The sequence below is a fragment of the Varanus komodoensis genome, unplaced genomic scaffold, assembly GCF_004798865.1.
Source record: "Varanus komodoensis strain SLA01 unplaced genomic scaffold, ASM479886v1 scaffold16, whole genome shotgun sequence".
Classification (NCBI taxonomy): Eukaryota; Metazoa; Chordata; class Lepidosauria; order Squamata; family Varanidae; genus Varanus; species Varanus komodoensis.
The window spans coordinates 2,377,350-2,399,933 of NW_025335468.1; the positions used below are offsets into that span (position 1 = coordinate 2,377,350).

The 22,584-nt window shown below is 46.4% G+C and overlaps 1 protein-coding gene across 1 annotated transcript in view; it reads left to right on the forward strand.

Annotated features, from left to right (window-relative positions):
• The window catches only part of B4GALNT4 (beta-1,4-N-acetyl-galactosaminyltransferase 4), a 197,458-nt gene that overhangs the window by 133,856 nt on the left and 41,018 nt on the right, over positions 1-22,584 (forward strand). The window contains exons 3-7 of the mRNA XM_044425888.1: positions 3,791-3,901; positions 10,373-10,468; positions 12,585-12,675; positions 15,866-15,966; positions 19,524-19,591. Coding sequence (XP_044281823.1) covers positions 3,791-3,901; positions 10,373-10,468; positions 12,585-12,675; positions 15,866-15,966; positions 19,524-19,591 — 467 coding nt within the window. The remainder of the gene's footprint in view (positions 1-3,790; positions 3,902-10,372; positions 10,469-12,584; positions 12,676-15,865; positions 15,967-19,523; positions 19,592-22,584) is intronic.

Sequence of the window (22,584 nt, forward strand, 5' to 3'; positions counted from 1 at the left end):
TACTATTAGATGCGGCTGCCATCAAAGGCTTTTTTGTTCCTTGCCCTGGCTGGATGAGGCTATAATAATCTCTGCTGCCTGCCTGTGTGAAGATTTCTCTTCTGGAGGTTTGATCGCACACTTGAGAGCAGGAGGGAGGCTGCAGAGCAATGTTTTGGGGGAAGGCACAGTGTGCCATGAAGAGCCATGCTGAGAAGAGAGGTTGTAGTAGCCATTTTGCTGCCAAATAACCTCAGGGATGTGTCGTGTATAGAGACACCTTGAGGACAAAGGAGGCATCATATTGCTATTCCACCAATATACGAAAACTTTCCAAGGGGAGAAAAGGGAGGGGGCTCTGTGTGAGTTTGAAGCCCACTCTTCAGACGTGTGTCACTGGAGGGAAACCTGCTGCTGAGGGGTCTTCTCAAAGTCATGCCACACATTGGCAAGACATGGGCAGCTCCCTTTGCCTGCCAGTTCTGTTTCAGGCCAGCCTCCAGTTCCTTCTGTGTGCCCATAGCATTCTTGCGTAGTTTACGGCTCAGGTATTGTCTGGAACCAGGGCGAAGGTCACATGGCACGCTGCTGATGCCGAAGCTCCAGAGGTAGTTTATGCTTCCTCTCTTCACTAGCTGCAGCTGGCTGAGAATTGATTCATCCAGAGGATGAATTTGACGAGGAGTCATTTGTTACGGACAGAGGCTGCTGTTTCCTTTTCTGAGTACCCTAATCGCAGGGGTAATTTGTCACTTCATAATGAAGAATGGATGGCACAACCTGATTCGGGCAAGCCTGACTCATTTCCTGCTGGCTTCATAGTGCTGGAGTTGTGGGCATGAGGGCAAAGTACATGCAAATTGCCCTAGAGGGTAAGAGGGCCCTCCATATCAACCTGTCCTCCAGCCATTTTTGTGTATCCTCCTTATTTGGTACAGTTTCTTTCTGCAGAAATACCAGATGAGCACCCTTGTGCTGTTTTATGTTCCTCCACAGCCACTTTCTGCTGAATCAGGGTCTCTTCCCTCTTGCCCTGAAGCCCCAACCTGAGCCAGAAATCTCTGACTCTAACTGGACATGTTTCCAGTGGACTTGGCTCTGTGACCTGGTTCAGACTTTCTTTAGCCTGTGGTACCTTGCCCTGTCTTAAGTTTTTTCCGGCAGACAATCAAATAAACAGCAGCTCTTTTCTCAATTCCTGGGTGGTTTGTTTCCCATCTCCTTTGCCTGCTCCCTTCCCGTATCCTTTGTAACACAGGAGTACTGGGGATGTAGAGTGACTGCTTATTTTACTACTCTCACCTACCTCTTCTGTAGCCTGGTGAATTTACCCATGAACAACCCAGAGTTCTAACCTATACTTCCAACCTATTTTTTCATAGAATCATACAGTAGTAGAGTTGGAGGGGGCCATGAAGGCTGTTGGGTCCAACCCCCTGCTATTGCAGGACACCAAGTTACACCTTCCCACTCAGATAGCTGTCCAGTTTCTTTTTGAATGTCTCTAGTGTGGGAGAGCCCAGCACCTCTCTAGGCAGCTGGTTCCACTGTTGTTTTGCTCTGACAGTGAGGTTTCCTGATATCTAGCCTGACTCTGGATTGTCGCAGCTTGATTTGATTATTCCGTGTCCTACACTCTGGTATCAGTAAGAAGAGATCTTGACCTTCTTTGTGACAGCCTTTAGGTACTTATAGAGTGATACCATCTCCCCCATCCGTCTTCTCTTCTCAAGGCTGAACATGTCCAGTTCTCTCAGTCTCTCCTCATAGGGCAGTGTTCCCATGATATCATGATAACTCAGAATTCAGTAACTCAAATCATGGGTCAGTGTTATGTGTGAACTAGTCTTTGAGGTTCAGAAATAAGCTTTTATATACATTATGAAGCAGGATTGGCTGTAAAATACCCAGTCAAGAGAGTAGATGTCTTGAAGGCTAAGGTGTTTTCAGAAGGACTCTAGGAATGCTATCCACAGGCTTCTCTAACCTGGTGCATTCCAGATATATAACTCCCATCCATATATATACCAATGATGTATATCTGTCCCTTGTTCTAGCCATTCCTTCTAACAGATGTGAGAATCATGTAAGAAGCTACCTCAAAACCCAATCCTAAAAATACTTCCTTTGGAAGTAAGTTTCATTTTCTTCAGTAAAGATTTACTTCCAAATAAATAAATTCAGGATCCTAGCTGTATCACATGAGCTCAGAAAAGCATATCACTGATTTCAATAGGATTTACTCCCAAATATGTCTGTATAGCATTGCGGAAAATAAAACGGGCATAACATTTGGAAGTAATGAGCCATATGGGCTCACTGTGCTGACTCTAACCAAGCTTACCCTTCCTCTCCATTTTGGCCTGTGTAAAAAAAGTGGTTCTGTGAATGCATAGCGGAAGCTGAGTCTGTAGAATACACATTGCTGGGCACCACGGGATGTCACCAAATCCCCACCCACCCCATTTTACATTTAGGGTAGTTTCAGGGTTTTTTCCCCCTCTAGTTAATAAAGATAAAATGTGCACAAGATAGGCATGCTGGTGGCCCTTGAAAGCATGTTTCAGAAAGGGACAGCACACCCAAACCATGGGGAAAAGGGGTAGGGGTGCAAGACCCATCACCAAGCCAGCATTTGTTTTGCTGCTACGTATGTCTGCAATTTGAACTCTGATGATAGGAGGAAGCGCCTCTGCAGCTCGGGAACACGTGTGAGCTCTTTTTTCTATCCCATCTGTTTTGAACCCCCAGTTTCCAGTATGTGGTGCATCACGCTTGCTGCTCCCAGTTAGCACTGGAAAGAAGGGCTGATTGGATGAGAAATCCACCCCTAAATACAGTTTGTTCATAAGCAGCTCTTGTGGCACGTTTTGGCATTGGATAGTAAATGGCTGATAGAATCTTCCTTGGTTCTTTGTTTCAAATCTGCAAAACTTGTTCCAGTCCATAGCATGACAAGAAGCAAAAGGCCAAGCCAGACTGGAGTTCCAGCCACAGAAGAAGAATCATCTCACTAAACACAGAGCAGCATTTCTTCTAAGGGACCAAGCCCCTTACATACCAGCACATGGCATGGTACTCTATCTACCCTCCTCTTATGAATAGGAGGGGGGCAATTGGGAGTGGAAAGCAGTGTGGGAGCAAGGTGCTTAATCCTTTCTCCATCTTTCCTTAAAAATAACCAGCTGGGCCATATGACCACACGCCACCCTCTGCTCCTCAGACATAATCATGGGATGCAGTGAACTACATGCATGCGCCCCTATGTATAATCAACATCCTGAGTGCACCTCATTATTCTTTCCTATAATATTATAGGAGGGAAAAAGGAATTTAAATCAGTACTTATCACACAACCAGGTTAAGCCCCCACTTGCTGTATTTTGTTCATCATCTCATCTCACACGTTGTAAAGTATCTTGATGCAGCAGAACCTGTGGCTTTCTTAATAAGTGTTCTAGTCATGTGGTCATACGATTATTGTATTCTCTTCTTCATTGTCTTGATGTAAAATCCCCCTGTCTTTCCTGCCTGGGGTCATTTTAATAAGTTGGACTTTGGAGGTAGGGTGGTGGGGAGGGGGACATGCTCTATTTGCATTAATGCACGGAGTGTTATATTGGTGTGGGATGACCTTGGCCAATTTACTGCAGTAGATAATTGATCCTGCCAAATGGAGGGCAAGTTGTTCTGGAAAAGGTTAATTATAGCAATGGAGTTAGCATTTTCTATGTTGTTCTCTCACCTGGGACCTTTGTGGGACATATCCATTTATTAGTGCTTCACTTGTGGTTGTTTCTGCTTTTTGCAGGTAGAAGAGCAGGGGGTTAATGGGTGGTTTTCAAAACTACGTGGCCTTGACAGAGCTGCAAGACCCCCCAAACCAAACATAACCCGATATGTTCTGCCGTGGAATGAACAGGTAAGTTGAACAAGCCACACTTGCAAGGAAGGAAGTTATCTCCAGGTGATAAAAGGTGAAATCATTGGGGATTCGGGCTACAGTTCAATGGACCAGGGTCTCCTAAACTGATAGCCCTCAGATGTTTTGGACTACAACTCCGACAGCCCCAACCAACATGGCTAGTGGCCTGGAATCCTGGGAGCTGTAATCCAGCACATATGTAGGGCTCCAGATTAGGGAAGGCTGTGCTAGGATGCCTTCTTGTTGAAGCTGCAGTGAAATGAAATAAGAGCTGTATAAGAGCAATGCAGACTTCACTCGTTGTGATTCATTGCAGTAACGTTTCCATAGAACATTTTCACAATGGATGGTTTCCCTTATCTTCATTCCCCCCTCCCCCAAAAAAGCCCTAATACACATTACCTTGATGCCTTAAATTGGAGTTGCTAACTGTGGGAGGTCCAGGGTCCATTTTCAGTCTTCTCCCTCTGTTGGCTACAAAACACCTACAATGGGTAGAAAAAAATTAATAGAAGATGGTGACCAAAGTGGCTCCAGAGCTCCAAAATGGTCAACATTAGCTTGTCTGCTAGCTAAATTGGGTACTTTGGGTATTCTGTAATTGCTAGGAGATCCTAGGAGAGGAGGCATGACTAGATGATCCACTGTGTTGACTCATGTCTTCGAATTTCACAGAATTTTAATAATTCAACCTAATCTACTATGAAACAATTTGTCTCTCACAAGCAATATCTGAGCCCTTTCCAGACTTCAAGCCCATAATGGTTGAGTGCAGGCTTTCAATCTTGATGAAGAGGACTTTACAGAAACCCCCAATTAGCCCAGACAGCCAAGGCAGATCAGAGATCAATTAGCATTTCATCCATCTGGCTCCATCATCTTTGGTCCAGCTCACTTCCCATTGATTCTTTAGTAGAGTTTTATTGTACCTAATTTGGGGGTTAAACCAGGACTGCAGCCCAGATAGCTGGAAGCCTGTGCCTAGACACCTGCCTGCATAATGAACTCATGCATTATTCAGCCAGTGTTTTGGCTGTGACCACAACAGGCACAGGGACCCCCTGGAGAACAGGTGGTGTGGCAGAGAAGTGCAGTTGATGGCAGAATGTGTTCTGATGGCTGGGAGAGCGGGAGAGGTGGTGCTGAGCAATGCCCAGGGAGAAAGAAACAGTTTCATCGCGGAGTCAGACCGAGGAGTTGCATCATGAATGAGCAAATCCTGCAGATCAGTAAGCACGATCAGCAACTGGGCAGAAGAAGTCTGGGACATGCTGCAGCACTTAATAGGCTTTGTTCATTGATTTGTCCAGTGCTCAGGTATATGTGAGGTTTCACAGAAGGCTCGGCAGCATCCCACAGTGGCTTTGTGCAAAGTAACAAGTCTGACATACATGGCACCTATTGAAGAATCTGTCCTAAAACATTTAGCTCCTGCCTCCAAAGAGTGGGAGCTTCCCTAGTGCTTGTGGGTTTTATTACACACTGATACAGTGCATAGCAATGGGGCGGTATGATAGCTTCTTAGGGAAGGGGTTGGCGTGGTCCTCACCTTGATAACCTTCCCAGCACTTGATTTCGTTCTCAGCCTCAGCGGCTATGGATTAGTTAAGCACCATTGACTTCACTGAAGCAATGCATCTGGACCGGCTGATGATCCAGCCCCCATTGTTAGTGGCACAAAAATACCTCGAGAGGAGCATCTGAGATGTGCCAGGTTGTAATTCACAGCCTTGGATCCAGGAAGCAGGCCAAGGCCATTAATCACTGTTTGGATGGGATCTGTGCTGAGATTACAAGAAGAAGAAGAAGATTAAGAGAGAAGAGGTCCCGTGTCAGCATCCCAGAAGGATGTAGATTTAGGAGTCACTGTAGGATGGCTCACCTCTTGCTCCCTTAAAACTGAAAGGTTCCCTGAAGCCCCCTTGGCCCTGCTTTCATAACTATAATAGCTCCTGGGTTTGACCTTGAGCAAGAAGTGCCAGGATCTTTCAAATTATTTATTTATTTGTTTAAAGCTTTTATATCCTGCCCTTCACAGTGTCTCAAATGTTACTGCTCCTGTGCTGTGAGGGGGAGAGCAGCTCTTTCCCTGCAAGGCTGGAAAATGGCTCTTCAACAGGACAAGTGTAAGACACTTTGCTGCCTAAGGCAAAGATGGTACCTCCATGCTCTGCCATTCCACTTATCAAAGATGGCTGGACTAGCACTGACTCTTACTTCAGCACTAATGATAAGACAGTGTCCTTTGCCGAACCAAGGGCAGCGGGCTAGCTCAGGGAGCAGAGGGCAGGCCATGAGGCACCGAGAGTGGTGTCCTCAAATCCTAACTGTCAATGGCTGCCCTCTAACATCTGACGCTACACCTCACTCTGCCTTATGGTAGGGCTGGCTCTGCTCTCTGGCTCAATGCACAGATTGGTTTTAGGATACTTAAAGGAACACTGCTCTCGTATGGCCCTCCTCATACACTGCAGTAATCTTGGAGGTCTTGCTTCATGTCCCTTTGCTTTAGAGAAAAAACTGGTTGCTGCAAGACACAGGACCTTTTCTTAGTTGGTACCAACCCTTGGAAACCTCCTCACAAAAGAAGAGCAACAATTTATTATGATTATTAAGAAACTGTTCAAGATGTTCTGTTCCACCCCAAGCATTTGGGGCAGTTGACACATTTAATTTGTACTGTTTCATAAGTAATTTTTATTTCTCCTGATAGCTTAAGATGCTGAATTTTATTTTACTTGGGGGTTTTTTTTAGATGTTTTAGCTGTTGGAGCATTTATTGGGGTGGTTTTGTATGCTGTATTGTTGTATGTTGCCTTGAGGAATTGTTACGGGAAAATGGGTGGCTTCCAAATTTAAAATTAAAAAGTGATAGAACAAGAGGGACACAACAGGGAGCTTAAGTTCCTGAGGTTACACATTAAGATACAGCACTATAAACTTACTCCATGTGTCTAGTGTGGATATCTGCCTTCATTCCATCTTCTGTAAATAGGAGCTCGAACAGAGTGTTGGGATAATGATGCCTGCAGGTGGTGCTGTGCTGCAGATCATACCAAAAATGTAGCTTTTCTACTCTACCACCAAGGTCTGGGTGGCTTAGAACATACTCAGGACAAAGACCCATTGCTGAGGTCAGCAGTTTTTGCTCATGTGGTGCTGCAAACGGTTGTGGTCACCTTGTTCACCTCAGTAGACAGATCCCAAGCTCATCTCTCACCACTTGTTTGAAGGAGTCACCATGTCAAATCCCCTTGTCTGTACAAAACCAACATGTCGCTTCTTGTACTAGCTTTTTCCATGATACACTCACTGCAAGGGATGCATAAAGTCATAAATATGTGCACCAGTTCTGTGTTGCCATAGGCAAGCCAGCTTGTCCACAAGCACATTTCATGGTAACGAAGGGCACCAGCCTACAGTTCCTAGCAACAGTTTAGAGCAACTATCCTTTAAGAAGACCTACTGATGAATAAATGCTCCAGTCTACCATTTCTCATTCCTTGTAGCTCCTTAATTATTCCTGCAATGTCCTTTACGCATGAGTTCTACAAATGTGCAAAGAGCACCATAACACTTGATAGCTTGATCAAAGGCAAAGCACAGTGTTTTCTCAGACTAACTTAGTTTGGAAAGTACAAGCCATTGACCTGATGCAAAAATGTTCCAATCTACAATGGCGGCAGTCTTGATGTAATACAAGAACATTTCCGAATCTTCATTATGCTACAATGCTATGTGAAACAATCCCATGTTTTCTTTCATACTGAGAAAAGTGTGGCTGATAGTAATAATGAAAGAATAAGTATATTGCATATATAGTCAATTAATTAGGTGATTGTGTTTGACCAGTAGAATAAACCTCAGCGGGCTGAAAATAATGAGAAGGAAATTAAGAAATTATAAGACAAAGGTTTTGGCAGGAAAAACCAGCCTGCTAGAAGTAGGGCAGATCTTTACTACAAACTTAAACCAATTAAAGTGCCGCAGATTCCCCACAAGACCTGAAAAATTATAGATCTTGTGTGTAGGCTAGGATTCTCCTGCAACATTTCTCAGCATCCTCACAAAACTACAGTTCCCACAGATCTTTGAGAATTTCAGTAAAAACTAAATGGGTTTAAAATTAATGTTTGCAATATAATGATTTCTGGCTTTATATGGCAACATTTATTTAATATAGTTTTAAGCATCCCAGTAACCAATAACATCTCTAGGTGGCATAAACTATTGAAAAGGCTTCGGCAAATGGGGCGGCATAAAAATGTTTTAATAAATAATAAATAAATAAAACTATACACGCATTAATATAAAAAAGAGCAGAATAAAATCAAGATGAAATCAGCCGCAAAGGATAAACCATTACTGCATGCAAAACAGAATTAAAACCAGCAGCAGAACAAAATACTGAAAGCTCTAAAAACAGTTCTTAGAAAGCACGAGAAAATAAAAAGTGCTTAATCTGGTGTCAAAAATATTATAAAGCAAGTTCCAGGTGAGTCTTTCTGGGGAGAGCATTCCACAAATGCGATGCCAGCACTGAGAAGGCTCTCTCCCGTGGGCCTCACCTTCTTTGGTGGGAGCATCTGGAGGAGGGTCTCAAACAATGACCTTAATATCCAGGTAGGTACATATGGAGGGAAGTGTTCAGGTAACCTTCAAGCCATTTAGGGCTTTAAAGGTAAAAACCAGTGCCTTCAATTGGGGGCAAGCAGTGCAGATGAAGAAGTACCCACATAATCTGATCTCAGTGGCCATTCTAGCCATATTTTGAACTAATTGAAGTTTCTGGACTATTTTCAGAAGCCGCTCCACATCACAGTAATCCCAGTGAGAGTTTCCCAGAGTGTGAATATCAGCCTGAATTGATAAAAGGCACTCTAAGCCACTTGTGCTTCTGGTGAACGTTATGGATCTAAAAGCACCCCAAACGATGAACCCTGCTTCTTTAGCGGGATGGCAGCTCCCTCTGGAACAGCTTGGATACTGGACAGATGGTCTACTCATACCAGGCATGCTGTTTCAAATGGGAAGTATTGCTAGCAGGCACCATCTGGGAGATGGACTGCACTCACCTGTCGCTATTGTGGGTTGCACATAGCTGAAACGAGGAAGGCTTCATTTCATATGCAGTGGTACAGATTTGCTTGTATCCGTCCATAGGAGCCTTGATTGACATAGATAGTGTGGCATGTTTATTAGCTGAGCTTAGTATCAGTATTGGCACAGTTGTTAACCAAGCATAGCTACTGCCAGCATGTGACTATTATTTATAGAAGGAGACCGTGACCATTCCAAATGCCAGCTGAAATGCTGGCTGTGAGCCGTAAAAAGCTGGATGGTGTGAACCTGCTTTTAAAATCAGATTCTGCCCAGTCAGGAAATATCTACCTAACCTTTTGCTGCAGTTAAGGGCCTTGGCGTTGATCTGTATGGCCATATATCTTTCCAGGCCCAGCTTTTGTTTTGCTCATTGCGTCATAGATTAGCACACCATACAAGATGCCCAAGGAGGAAGCAGTGCAGTACCGGATGTCTAAGGCACTGGCAGCATGGCTTGGTTTAATGGAGGTGGCATGTTCTGCATCGCACTGGGCCAGATCCCAGCTCAGTCCATAGGCTCAGCACTCGGTGCCAATTTGTTCACTGCTCAGAACTCAAAGTACTGCCTTTCAAAGAGAGCTAGTCATGCAGAAGAGAACTGCAAATAACCCAGTCGTTTTTGCTCACAGTGATTTGGGGCTCCATTTTTCATATATTCACTTGTTTTTAGAAATGATGGCATGTGTGACTAATGAGAGATAAGGAATACACTTGGTACCAGAATACACAGTGTGCCTCTTCAGCTGGGTGAAATAGCAGTGTGAAATAGCAGCGTGTTAACCACAGTGAGACTGGCTGACACAAAACACTAGAAAGCATGATCCAGACCCAGAAAAAAGATCCAGACCAATCCTAGGGTTGGAATCTAGAGCAGGGGAACTGGCTGTTCTTAAGTTGGGGTCCCTGGCCTTTGTGGATTCATGGCTATATTTGGGAAGTTGAGAAGCTGCTGTGAACACAAAGCAAAAGGACTCTCATGGAGGATGTGGCCAGTCACACAGTGGGGCCTGACTAGTCAAGAACTGTGATGGGGAAAAGAAATAGTAAGGCTAGCCACCGGAAAGAGATGGAAGTGGAAATAAGGGCTTTCTGACCTGCCCGCTCTTCCCTTTGGCTTTATTCTTACTTGGTTTAGACTTTCAATTGTTTGGCTGTGTGTATGTGCATTGCACTTTTCATCTCCATTGTGTGAACCATCCAAAGAGCTTCCACTAATGGGCCATGTAGAAATTGAGCAAATGGGTAAAGTATGCTTGAAATGACATGCACACGCCTTTGGACGCCCTTGTACGTGTGTGCGAGCGTTTGTACAGTAAAGCAGTCAGAGTTGACCCGTAGCCTGAATGCTGCCATCTTGTTCTGCAGTACAAAGGGAAAGCAAACCTGCACGTATTTGAGGACTGGTGTGGAGGAGCTGTGGGAGATCTAAGAGAGAATCTGCATTTCCCCCTCTACCCTCATGTGAGTACAAGCTGTTCTGCATGATGAAGATGCCACTTCTTGCATAAATTCCAGGAATGTGGTTTCTGTTTGTTTCTCTGTGCAGTAACTATTTTTAACCACTGTTGCACTGAATTTTCATTTGCTAATAAAATCAAAAAGAGAAATTACTTCCATGGAATTCAGTAGACTGGTGTGGTAACCCATCTCCCTATGATCATATCAGTGGAACCCAGTGCTTCAAAGCAACTACCTCAGGGAGTTTTCTCAAAATCAGAAGCTAGTATAGGAGCTTAGGCCTATGGCAATGTGGCTTCAGTGCACGCCTTTAATAGTGCCTTACAATGACACATCTGCTGAAGGCTCATGTTACGTGTGGAGCAGCTGGATGAACACCTGAAAGAGACACTTAGCAGGTTTGCATGGCCCAGGAAGTCCTTGGAAGCTGTTTAGCCTGGGGCCCTCCAAGTGCCTCCAGCCGCATCTCAGGCACTTCCGCTCCTCTGCAGAATCTCCAAGGGACACCACAGGTTCCTCCAGCTTCATCCTCTGCCTGAAATCGCGAACCATTTCCAGCCTGCTGCACTTTGCCTTTTTCTTAAGTGAAGCTCTTTTTAATGTGAAAGGTGGCTATCACTGCCTTGGAAGGGCTGCTCATTGAGCTCAAAAAGGCCTGCACGGTATATATATATATATATTTAATCTGACCACCCTGTTTGTGCAAACAAGGCCAGATGGTTACTCCAAGGGGGACCCTCGGGTAGGTACCTGCTGGCAAAATCTTTCAAGCGCCCTCCCCCAATAGTGCCTGGAGCTAAGTATTCCCCTCCCGCTTTTCAAGGAAGTAACAGCTTCGACAATACCTGGACATCATTCCTGCCATGGAAAGCACCAAGAGATCACACTTTGCAAAAAGGAGGTTTTCCTTCGCAAAGGGATGACAGCTATATGTCCCAGTCCAAAACTCCTTTGCCCCAGGAAAATGGGCTGGGACACAATATCATACTTTCCTGAGCAGTTTCAGGGAAAAAATCAAAATGTGCATCACCCTGAGGGCTGGGCGATGGGAGAGAGGATTTCACCACAACAGGGGTATAGAACTCACCACCCTCTTTTTGTGAGCTAAGGTCACTGGTGTCTTTGCTTTCTCTTGACAGCTTGGCTTTTGAGAGCTGCCCAGAGAAAAGAAAGGGGTGGGTGGGGGAGCCTATTTGGACCTTCCTTGTCCAGAGTTGGACAAATCTGTACACCCCCCCAACACACACACAATTGTCCACCTGAGGATTCCCATTCCCACACATGTGCAACTGCACCTAAGGGAGGGAGGATAAAAATGTTGTGCACACTGTGTGTGCAACACTAATTTTTAAGAAAGATTGCCACCTACTGGCAGCCCTCCAAGGTGCAGCTTGGGCACGGGGTGAGCTATTAGTGGTTGTCTAAACACAGATCTCCTGCCAGCCTTGCAGTTCGAAAGCATGCAAATGCAAGTAGATAAAAAGGCACCACTTCGGTGGGAAGGTGAGCAGCGTTCCGTGCACTTCGGTGTTTAGTCATGCCGGCCACATGACCACGGAGACTGCCTGAGGACAAGCGCTGGCTCCCTCGGCTAGGAAACGGAGATGAGCACCGCCCCCTGGAGTCAGGCATGACTGGACTTCACGTCAAGGGGAAACCTTTACCTTTACCTTTTTAAACACGGATCACAAAAGCCAACTGACTAGCCAGGCTCTGCAAGCTCTGCAACAGAGGGACAAAAAGCTGCAGCAAGCCAAAAACAGCTTGCCGTGGCAGCAGGGAGTGAGAAGGCAGGTTGGTCTAACCACAGCCTAACCAGGTCGCTCTTGCCACAGGAGAACCAAGGGAGAAAGAGAGGGGAGGAAGGAGTGGAGAAGCTTCATTGAACCTGGGTGGACGCATTGCGGGATGGTCACATAACCATCAACCTGTCACAGCTGGTTGCTGGTTGCATTGTCAAGAGGCACAAAGGCATGCCCTGAGTGGGGGGAGATCTTTTTGGGGAGATCTGGTTTGCAGCGTGAAAACATGTGCACAAGATAGATGGGCGGTGTTTACCCAACAATGGTGCTGTGGAACATGGTGCACAAGCACTCTTCCCTGTCCTTCTTGTCCTTAGACTCGCACAACAGTGAAGAAGTTGGCCGTGTCACCCAAGTGGAAAAATTACGGGCTACGTATATTTGGGTACATTCATCCTTTCAAAGATGGTGAGTCAAATTACCATGCCCTCATTGTGCTTTCAAGGGCTTGGCTTCAGAGTTTCACTCCTGGACCCTTCCTACTCCCCTCAGGCAGAGATATTTTTCTAGACATCCACAAATGACTTCCCCTTCCCCTGAGATCCTTTCCACTCGAGGCATTGACTGTAGGGTTATCATTACTTATTCATGGTTGTTTACAGGTATGTGACACAATGAGACAACCCTTCCATTTCGCTTCTGTTTTTTGGGGTTGTGAGAAAAATGGAGTACTATTAATGAAAGCAAAGAGAAACATTTTTCTCGTGCAATTGCATTATTCTGCTATAGCACGAGCCTATCTGCAGAGTATTTTATTTATTTTTTTTATTTATTTTATTTATTTATTAAAACATTTTTATGCCGCCCCATTCGCCGAAGCCTCGGGGCGGCTTACAACATAGATAAAACAAGTTAAAATCCATATAAAATAATCTTAATTAAAACACACATTATAAAATAAGCCGCCCTGGCCAGATAAAATTCAATTGTATTTAGCATTTAAAATGTTGCTTAAATAAAAAGGTCTTAGCCTGGCGCCGAAAAACAAATAACGACGGCGCCAGGCGGACCTCTCTGGGGAGCGCATTCCATAACTTAGGCGCCACCGCTGAGAAAGCCCCTCTCCGAGTAGCCACCCTCCTAATTTCTCTCACGGAGGGCTCCCGGAGAAGGGCCTCTCCCGCCGATCTCAGGGGGCGACTGGGCAAATATGGATGTAAGCGCTCCTTCAGGTAACCAGGACCCAAGCCGTTTAGGGCTTTATAGGTCATTACCAACACCTTGAATTGGGCCCGGACTTCAATGGGGAGCCAGTGAAGCTGACGGAGAACTGGCGTCATGTGAACATAACGTCCAGTCCCCGTCAGCAGCCTGGCAGCTCTATTCTGAACCAATTGAAGTATCCGGACCGTCTTCAAGGGTAGCCCCACGTAGAGCGCGTTACAGAAGTCAAGACGGGAAGTCACCAGCGCATGAGTCACTGTTGCAAGGCAGTCGTACTCCAGGTAGGGGCGCAGCTGATGAATCAGCCGAAGCTGGAGGAAAGCGCTCCTCGCCGCTGTTGTCACCTGAGCTTCAAGTGAAAGCTCCGGGTCGAGGAGCACTCCCAAGCTGCAGACCTTGTCCCTAGGAGGGAGTGCAACCCCATTCAGGACAAGGTTCAGGTCACCTTCTCCGAAGCCCGAACCGCCAACCAACAGGACCTCCGTCTTGTCTGGATTGAGCTTCAGTTTATTGGCCCTCATCCAGCCCATTACCTCGGCCAGGCACCGGTTCAGTACAGCCACTGCCTCACCTGGATTGGTGGACAACGAGAGGTAGAGCTGGGTATCATCAGCGTACTGATGGGTCCGCAGCCCACACCTCCTGATGACCTCTCCCAGCGGTTTCATGTAAATGTTGAACAGCAATGGGGACAGAATGGACCCCTGCGGCACTCCATGGCATAGCTGCCATGGCGCAGAGCCATAGTCCCCCAGCACCACCTTCTGGAATCGGTCGTTGAGATAGGAGCGGAACCACCGCAAAGCGGTGCCTCCGACCCCCAATCCCGCCAGCCTATCCAGAAGGATACCATGGTCGATGGTATCGAAAGCCGCTGAGAGGTCCAGGAGAACCAACAGGGACGCACTCCCCCTGTCCTTCTCCCTGCACAGGTCATTTTTCAATTTATATCCTGCCTTTTTCCTACCAAGGGCTCAAGGCAGCTTACATCTCCTCCTCCATCTTATCCCCACAACAACAACCCTATGAGGTAGGTTGGACTGAGAGCCTGTGACTGGCCCAAAGTCACCTAGTTGGCCCCATAGCTGAGTGGGGACTAGAACCCAGATCGTCTGAGTCCCAGTCCCATGCTCTTAACCATTACACCACACTAGCTCTCACCAGTACCATATTTTTCGCTCTATAAGACACACCTGACCATAAGACGCACCTAGTTTTTAGAGGAGGGATCCATGGAAAGCTTCCTGATAATCACAGGCACATTCCCCATCACTTCCCCATGGGCTTCATTAAAAGATGGGTTGCCATTTGAAAACACACACCGACCTGTGATTAACAGCTCTCACCTGTGCCGGAGGGGGGGTGGAGCAGGGCGCGCCAAGCGCGTGCCGGCCAGGTGTGGTGCAGCCAGGCCGGCAGCGTGCCGGTGGTGGTCTTCCGGGCAGCACGGCGACGGCGGCAGCAGGTCTTACCAGGCGATGGGGGTGAGCAGTTCCAGGGCAGTGGGGGTGAGCAGTCCGTCTCTCCATGCGGCCGGCGGGTTAAAGCCCACGGCTCCTCCTCCTCCGCGGCAGGTCTTCCCGGCCGGTGGGGGTGAGCAGTCCGTCTCCCCGTGTGGCCGGTGGGTTAAAGCCCGCGGCTCCTCCTCTGCACCGCTCCCCCTGAGCAGCACAGCTCTCACCTGCGCTGGAGGGGGAGGGCGGAGCAAGGCGCGCCGAGCGCGTGCCGGCCAGGTGGTGCCACGTGGTGCAGGCGGGCCGGCAGCGTCCCGGGCGTCGGGCACACACACATTCGCTCTATAAGACGCACAGACATTTCTCCTCACTTTTGAGGGGGAAGAAAGTGCATCTTATAGAGCAAAAAATATGGTATGTAGCGGGAAAGCTGAGAAGGAAAAGCTCTTTCTGTACAGCTTGAGTATCAGTTCAGCAATGAAACCAGAAGCAGACTACCAGCCTTGTATCGGAAAGCTCCGAACCTCTCACAAGGGGTAGAGGGAGGGAGGGAGGCTCTCCCAGGAGCTACTGCATAGGGCAGGTTACTGTCTTCCCTAGGTCAGGTGGTTTTATTTATTGTATTTATTTGCAAATTTACAGGCCACTGAATAGGCCTCTAGGGATTCTCTAAGTGACCAACGACATTAAAAATAGGCCAATAGTGTAATTATAAGTACAGGAGGAAGTGTGTGGCAGGGTATACTTTCAGAAAGCCTCCAGCTAACTATTCCTGTCTAGAGTAGCCATATGAGAAACACACTCTTCCCCATCATCCCCACTTGTTTTCAATACCCAAACGTGCCTCCAGGCACTTTGAAACCCACTGCACTTCAAGACATGTGACACAGTGACTTGCAAAGGTGTATCCAGGGTGCACGTGCCTCATGATGTGGTACTATCATCCCTCTCACAACTAAGCTCTTTTCTTTGTCTTGCAGGGGACTTCCAGTTTTCAGTAGCTTCGGATGATAACTCTGAATTTTGGCTAAGCTCTGATGAGGCTCCAGCCAATGCACGTCTGGTAGCCTTTGTGGGCAAGGTGAGCATCTACTTTCACGTTGTTCTAGCTCCTAGCACTGCAATAGTAAGAGCCATAGACTTATGATAATTTCTGTGGATAGATGTGATTCTTGTTGTCTTCTTCCAGGCAGTGCCATCTGGCATCCTCTCCCTGGTTCCTTGCTGGGATAGTTAAATGTAAATGGAACCAATAGTACTGCCACTGGGAGCCATATAAACCTCAAGCCAACTCAGCTGTGATCCTTACATCTGGAGGCTGCATAATTAAAACCTGGATCTATTACACAAATATGTGTATATGTGCGTCTGCTCCCAATGCTATCCTGTTGTGATGGTGATGTTTTATGCTAAAGCCCCGTTTTCTGCAGCTGTGGTTCACAATCTGAAGCAGCCTTATTTGCTCACTAACATTGATTCAGAGGTTATGCACAGATTTGGTGGATATTTCTCCAATTTGTTCTGAATAGAACGTAAGGCTCTTGTTTCCATATGGGGTGCAAAGTGAACTTGCTTACAGAGAGGTTTAAAAAAATGATGTTATGGAACAAGCGAGCCCTTTTCTCCCTAGAAGGGAGAGCTTGGTTTTTGCAGTTTGATAGCTGGCAAAATGGTTTGTATTTAAAACATTAAACCTGGCTCTTTCTATAAACACTTTTTAGACTGAGAAGAAGTTCTCTTTAGGCAAAGAGCTAAGCTGGGAACTAATGGAAATAGCATCATGTAGACAGTTCAGCAGTTTTCAAAATTCCCATTAAGACTTCCTTCTGGTATGATGTCTTCGAAATGCTTGAAAGCTGCTCAGCAAGTGGTCCTTCACCAGCATTACCAGCAATCCCCTCTGGTTTTGCTCCGGGGCTTGGACTTTTCTAAGTCTGTGAAAGCGTGCATTCCTGTGCCATATAGAGACATAAAAATAAAGATAATGGATACCAAGAGAACTAATGCTGATATGAAACCATTGATTTCTAAAGCCTTAGTGCTCTTTTGCCATTCAGCAAAATCCACTTCTTTGACCTGGACAGCAGGGTCTGATGTTGGCCTCAGGGTATCACTCGCTCAGTATCAGTGGTGCACTTGTGTTGAATGCTAACAGCTTGCTCGAGGTGATGAAGATTCAGCAAAAGATTCCAGAGTGCCTGGTTAAACCTTTGTAACCATTCTTCCTAGGCTAGTGCAGGCTGTGTATATTGAAAATGTCCATCTGCCACACAAGTTAAGAATCGGACCATCCCATGATTCACCAGGCTGGGCTGCCAGGCTGCCTGAACCTCCCTTTAGGCCCAGCAGCTCAGAAACAGAGGTTGTTTTTGTCTGTGAAATGTTGCAAGGTATATTTAGGACTTAGAGCTAATAGCTATTGAAAAAATGATCTTCCATATTTATATATTCAGAGTACATTCTCCTTTCCCAGGAACAAAGACTTCAATCTGATTTCAGTCCTGGGTCTCTCTCATAAATTATGGTCTTCCTTAACCAGAGGTAGGCAATCTGGTGCTGTTTTGTGATTTTGGACTACAACAAGCGTGGCCAATGGTCATGGATCATGGGAGTTGTTGAATTTGTCCAATGCACCATCAGTTTTTCTACCTCTTTCCATAAGCAAAAGGCTTTAGGCCCCCAACCCACATGTCAGTGCCTGCCCCAGTCAACCTGAAAGCTCGGGTGGAGTGCTTAGGCCCTGGAGAGGAATGCCTGCTGAATCATTCCCCCCACACCCGTCAGATCACACTGTCGCCATTTCCCCTTCCACAACTCCTCTTCACCTCTCAGATATTTTTCTTCCAGCCAAGTTCTGTTCTAGGATCAGAAAAAGAAAGGAGAGGAGGACTCTGGCGGACGGGTCAGGGGTGTATGAGTGGGCGTTAGGGGAGAACTCAGCAGCCCAGCACCACACGCACACGCACTCCTGCCTGTCCCTTGACAGAGTCCTCCCTGCCACCCTGCACACACTACTCAATACGTGACTGGGCAGACCCAAGTTTGAGGACCTCAGCCGGCTGCCATGGTGTGTATTTTGAGCCCAGTGTCTCTTATTTCCACAGTGCTGACACTTCTTCCAGGGTCTTCATTATCTGTTCCAAGAAAAATGACTACCTAGACTAACTTGGCTGGCTGCTTTAGTCCGGGCTCTGGCAGGAAATGGCTTTTGGTGGGGTGGTGTTGCGCATGAAGAGGGAAGACTGGATTCCTCCAGTCAAGAGGAAAGGAGCAGTGATGCCAAATGACTGTTTAACTGATCCTGCCAGTTGCCTCAGATCCCATGTGCTTTCCCACCAACAGAGGAAAAGATGCAGGGAATAGCTCAGGCAGGAGGCAGGAAGGGGGTAGATTGGGAAAGAGTCGAGCTGTACCTCTCTCATTGCTTTTCTGCCCAAAGCAGAGCCTCTAAGTGTGCAATCCTCTGCATGTGTGGGCAACACGAAGTCCTACAGCGCCCAGTGTTCCCCAGCCAGTAGGACCCTTTACTATCTAAACATGCACAGGATTGTGATCTAAATCTGCATTTCATGTATAAAAAGGGGGAAGAAGTAGGATGGAAGAACTCTAGGGAGAAAGAAACATGCAACTGTGTATAATGTATAGTTTATCTCTAAGTAGACATGAGGAAGACACTCAGTGTGCCCTTCCGTGTGCAGATTTCCCCATCAGTTCTTTCCATGGGCATGTTCACTGCCAAGGCCAGTGTTCTTCAAAGGCTGCCCCCCAGATACTGGGAAGTGATGGCACCATCGGGCTGCACCAAATAGATTCGTAGTCTGCTATGAGACTCTGAAGTGATTGGTGGAGAAAGCTCTTCCCATGCCAAGATTGTAAAGTTTCCCCCCAGTGCCTTCACCTTTTCACTTTTCTGCTAACAATAAAAGTCAAGAAAATTACATCCTCCTTTGTGGCAAAATTTTCAACATGCACAGCCAAGAGATACAATGCCATTGGTCCCAGAACGGCTGTAGCTCACTCCCTGTGTGCCTTTGCCATGAAGACAATAAAGGCCAGTGCTAAATCTTACACATTTACAAAGGGAAAGAATGGCAGTTCTTGTGGGGCAATGCCAACCCGTTTTAGGCAGTGGTTACAAATCTGTCTGTTCATGGGATCCCCGCTATTGGACAAATCCTACTTTTATTACATTAATTGACTCAGAGGTGATTCCTTGCAAGGATTTCTATCCACTCTGCTTTTCATCAGCTGATATTAATTATTGTTAGGATTGTTTGGAAAACTTTTTTAAAGCACCCACTTTATAGTTCTAGGGGCAGAACAGGTAGGATCAGAGACAAACCTGAAGGTGAGAAATGGCATTACAAAATAGCAGGGAGAAACCCCTTAAGAATGGTAGCATATTACCTGAAGATTGATAGGCATATGCTTCATTTCCCTTGCTATATGCCTCTGACTTGGTATCTGAGAAGAAATTGTCAAGCTGTTTGTGCTCAAAACTATCAGTTTGTGATTTTCTAATGTACTTTGACCAGTGTCAAGTTGGATTCCCCTTTTTTTGAGGGGAAGTGCACTTGACTTGCTCTTATCAAACACTGAATTTGGCATTCATGTTCACACCTTTTCTGGTTTGTTTAGCTGGGCTCTGAGTGGACTGCCCCAGGAGAATTCACCAAATTCAGCTCGCAAGTCTCCAAGCCAGTCCGGTATGTATGGCTGCCGTATCCTTCCACTGCCCTCCATATCCTGAAATGACTGACAGAGCAATCCTAATGGGAGGAGGGGCAGGGTGGTAGAAGTCACATGGTGTACAGCCTACTACATCCAATACCCTGGACAGGAAGGGGGAGGGCAACTTTTTCCCCCTTTTCTCTGGCTGATCTTTTTAGGAGTACTGGAGCTAATCATATGCCAACCTGAGGGAGACTGTAGACTCATGTGAGGTCCACTATAACATATTTGCTGGTCATTTATGGGATATCTCTTGCATCTGTTGGGACTTGGGCTCCAGTGTTACAAAAACTGGATCAGGTGAAGTACTCAGAGTACAGTGTGGTCCAGTATTCTTGAATGAGTTTCAGTTGTTGTAGCTCAAAGATGTTGAGGTAATGCTTGGCCAGATTCCTACAGCCACTTCTGTGCTAGGCTCTTGTCCCTCTTGCTTATAACAGTTAGCAGGGAGGAATCAGCTGCCTGAGCCAGAGAAGCGGTTAGTACCTCCTTGTGGGTATTAAGTGATTTCAGGCCTCATCTGTATTCCCAGGATATTTTGGCTACTTGAAGCTGATTTCAAATGTTCCCTTTCTAGACTAGGTGCTTGAGCAGGTGGGAGTCATCCAGTTCTAGGCACTCTTGGATGAGACTGATCAATTTCAGCTGGGATTCATGCCATATTTGGCACAAAAACAACTTTGATCACTCTGTGTGTTGACCTATAATGGGAGAGAAACGGCGGGTGTGACCCTGTTGGTACTTCTGAATCTCCCCGTAGCGTTCAGTACCACTGACCACAGGCAACTGCTTGAGCTGGAAGCATGAGGAATTGCATTGCTGGGTTCTGCTCCTATTTGAATGGACAGCTAAAGAAGGTGATACCTGGGGAACCTGTTGCTCTTCCAGCATGGTGTTCCTCAGGGGTCAGTTTTGTTTCCTGTGCTATTCAACATCTCCATGCAACAACTGGCCAGAGTGTTGTCATGCACTGTGATCAGTATGCTGATGACACAAAGCTCTATTTCTCCTCTTCTTCACCATGCAACTATGGCTGTACTAAACATGTACTTTGCTACAGCAATGGACTGGATGAGGGGTAGCAAACTGAAGCTCAATCCAGACTAGACCGAAGCCTGTTCTAGATGAGGTTGCACTCCCCTTTAAAGAACAGATCTGTAGCATCTTTGTCACTTGAGGCTTCAGTGGCCTCAATGGCATGGACTGTCTTCTACTAGCTTCGGCTGCTGGTCCTGCTATGCCTCCAATAGGACAGAGATAGCCTGGTTTCAGTAATCTGTGCTCTGTTAAGTTGCAAGTTAGATTATTGCAATGTGCTCTACATTGGGTTGTTCTTGAAGAGGGTTCGGAAGCTGTAGCTTGAGCAAAAGGCAGCAGCCAAACGAATAACTGAGACTGGAAGGTCTGAGCATAAGACTAATTCTGTCCTGCTTGCACTGGCTATCTGTACGTGTCAAGGTGCTGCTGCAAACCCCAAAAGCCTTCCATGGCCTGAGCCTGCAATACAAAGATACAGAGCATCTTTTCTGACCCAAATCTACACGGCCACTCTAAGCAACATCTGAGACTTTCTTCTGCAAGCCACGTCTGAGGGATGATTGGAAGGTGGCAACAAGGAGGAGGGCCTTCCCAGGGTGGCTGCCAATGACGGCACCGTCTCACGACTGAGGCCAGCCTGACATCAACTCTGCAGTCCTTTTGGTACTAGGCTGCCCTCTTCTCTGAGACATTTAGTAGCATATGTGGGGAGAGGCATTTATGTCTATCTACTTTTAGTAAAACAAGTTGTTTTAAACTATGGTTTAAATGTTGTATATTGGAATTTTAGCAGTTGGCATTGTTTTCATGGTTTGTGGGTTTTTTTAATAAAGTGCTGTGTGCTGCCCAGAGAGCATCAGCTATTGGGTAGTAAAGAGGTGACGTTAAATGGAATAAACAAATAATGTATCCCCAACTGTTAAATGAGAGGGCAAATGAGGAAGACAGTCTGGAATAGTTTACGGCTGTGTCAGGAAAGCAAGTGGGCTTCCAGCCCAGCAGACTCTGGAGGACAAGGAGGGTGGCACATCTAAACCTGTAGAGGTTTTTGTCCTTTCCATAGGCCTCTCAGTTGCCTTTTGTTTATATCTGTAATATGTCAGCAGCCTCCCACTGCTTGGCTTCCCTTTTTTGACACAGCTCCGGATGGAGCCGGCAGCTACCATTTGGCCTGTCTTTGCCTGTTTCATCCATTCACTGTCAAACAAGACCTTCCTTGGTGCTATGCAGCCGTGCTCTTTCGACTTTTTACCCTTGCTGTATTTTCCTCATTTTATATTATATGATGCTGCATCCATACCACTCTAGAGTTGGAAGGGACTTTTGGAAGCCATCTAGGTGCAGGATCTGCAGTGCTGGTCATCCCATCTTGCGCCCGTGCTGCCAGTGAAGAACAGTCCCTTTCATCCCAAGGCAGCCTGTGCCACTGCTGAACCGCTGCTCCCATTAGAACTTTTCTCCTAATGTTTAGCCAAAATCTGGTTCTTTGGAATTCCTCTCCATTAGTTCTGTCCCTGCCCTCTGGAGCAGCAGAGAAGATGCCTGCTCCAGCTTCTGCATGACAGCCGTAGCATTTCTTCCCTTAATGCATTGTTTTTGTGTGCAGTTAATGAATAGGACAGTTCTCTTCACACATGTCAACCCTTTTGTCCTTCACCAGCAATGCGGTTTGTTCAGCACATAGCTTCGGCGTTGTAAGCAGAGCTTCTGACATCAGTATTCAAATATAGGCCATTCAGAAAGATTGCTTGAATTCTGAACCACTTCCTTCCTGTTGGTGGCATGTGCCTGGTGGCATGCACCCTGAATAAGTACATTTGCGTGCACCTTTTGGCATAGCCTCTTGTTTCTCCATGATCTGCCCAGTGCCCTCAGACTGGCAGAAGGACAATTGCAAAGAACAGGGCATACAGAGTTTGCCTGCAAGGGT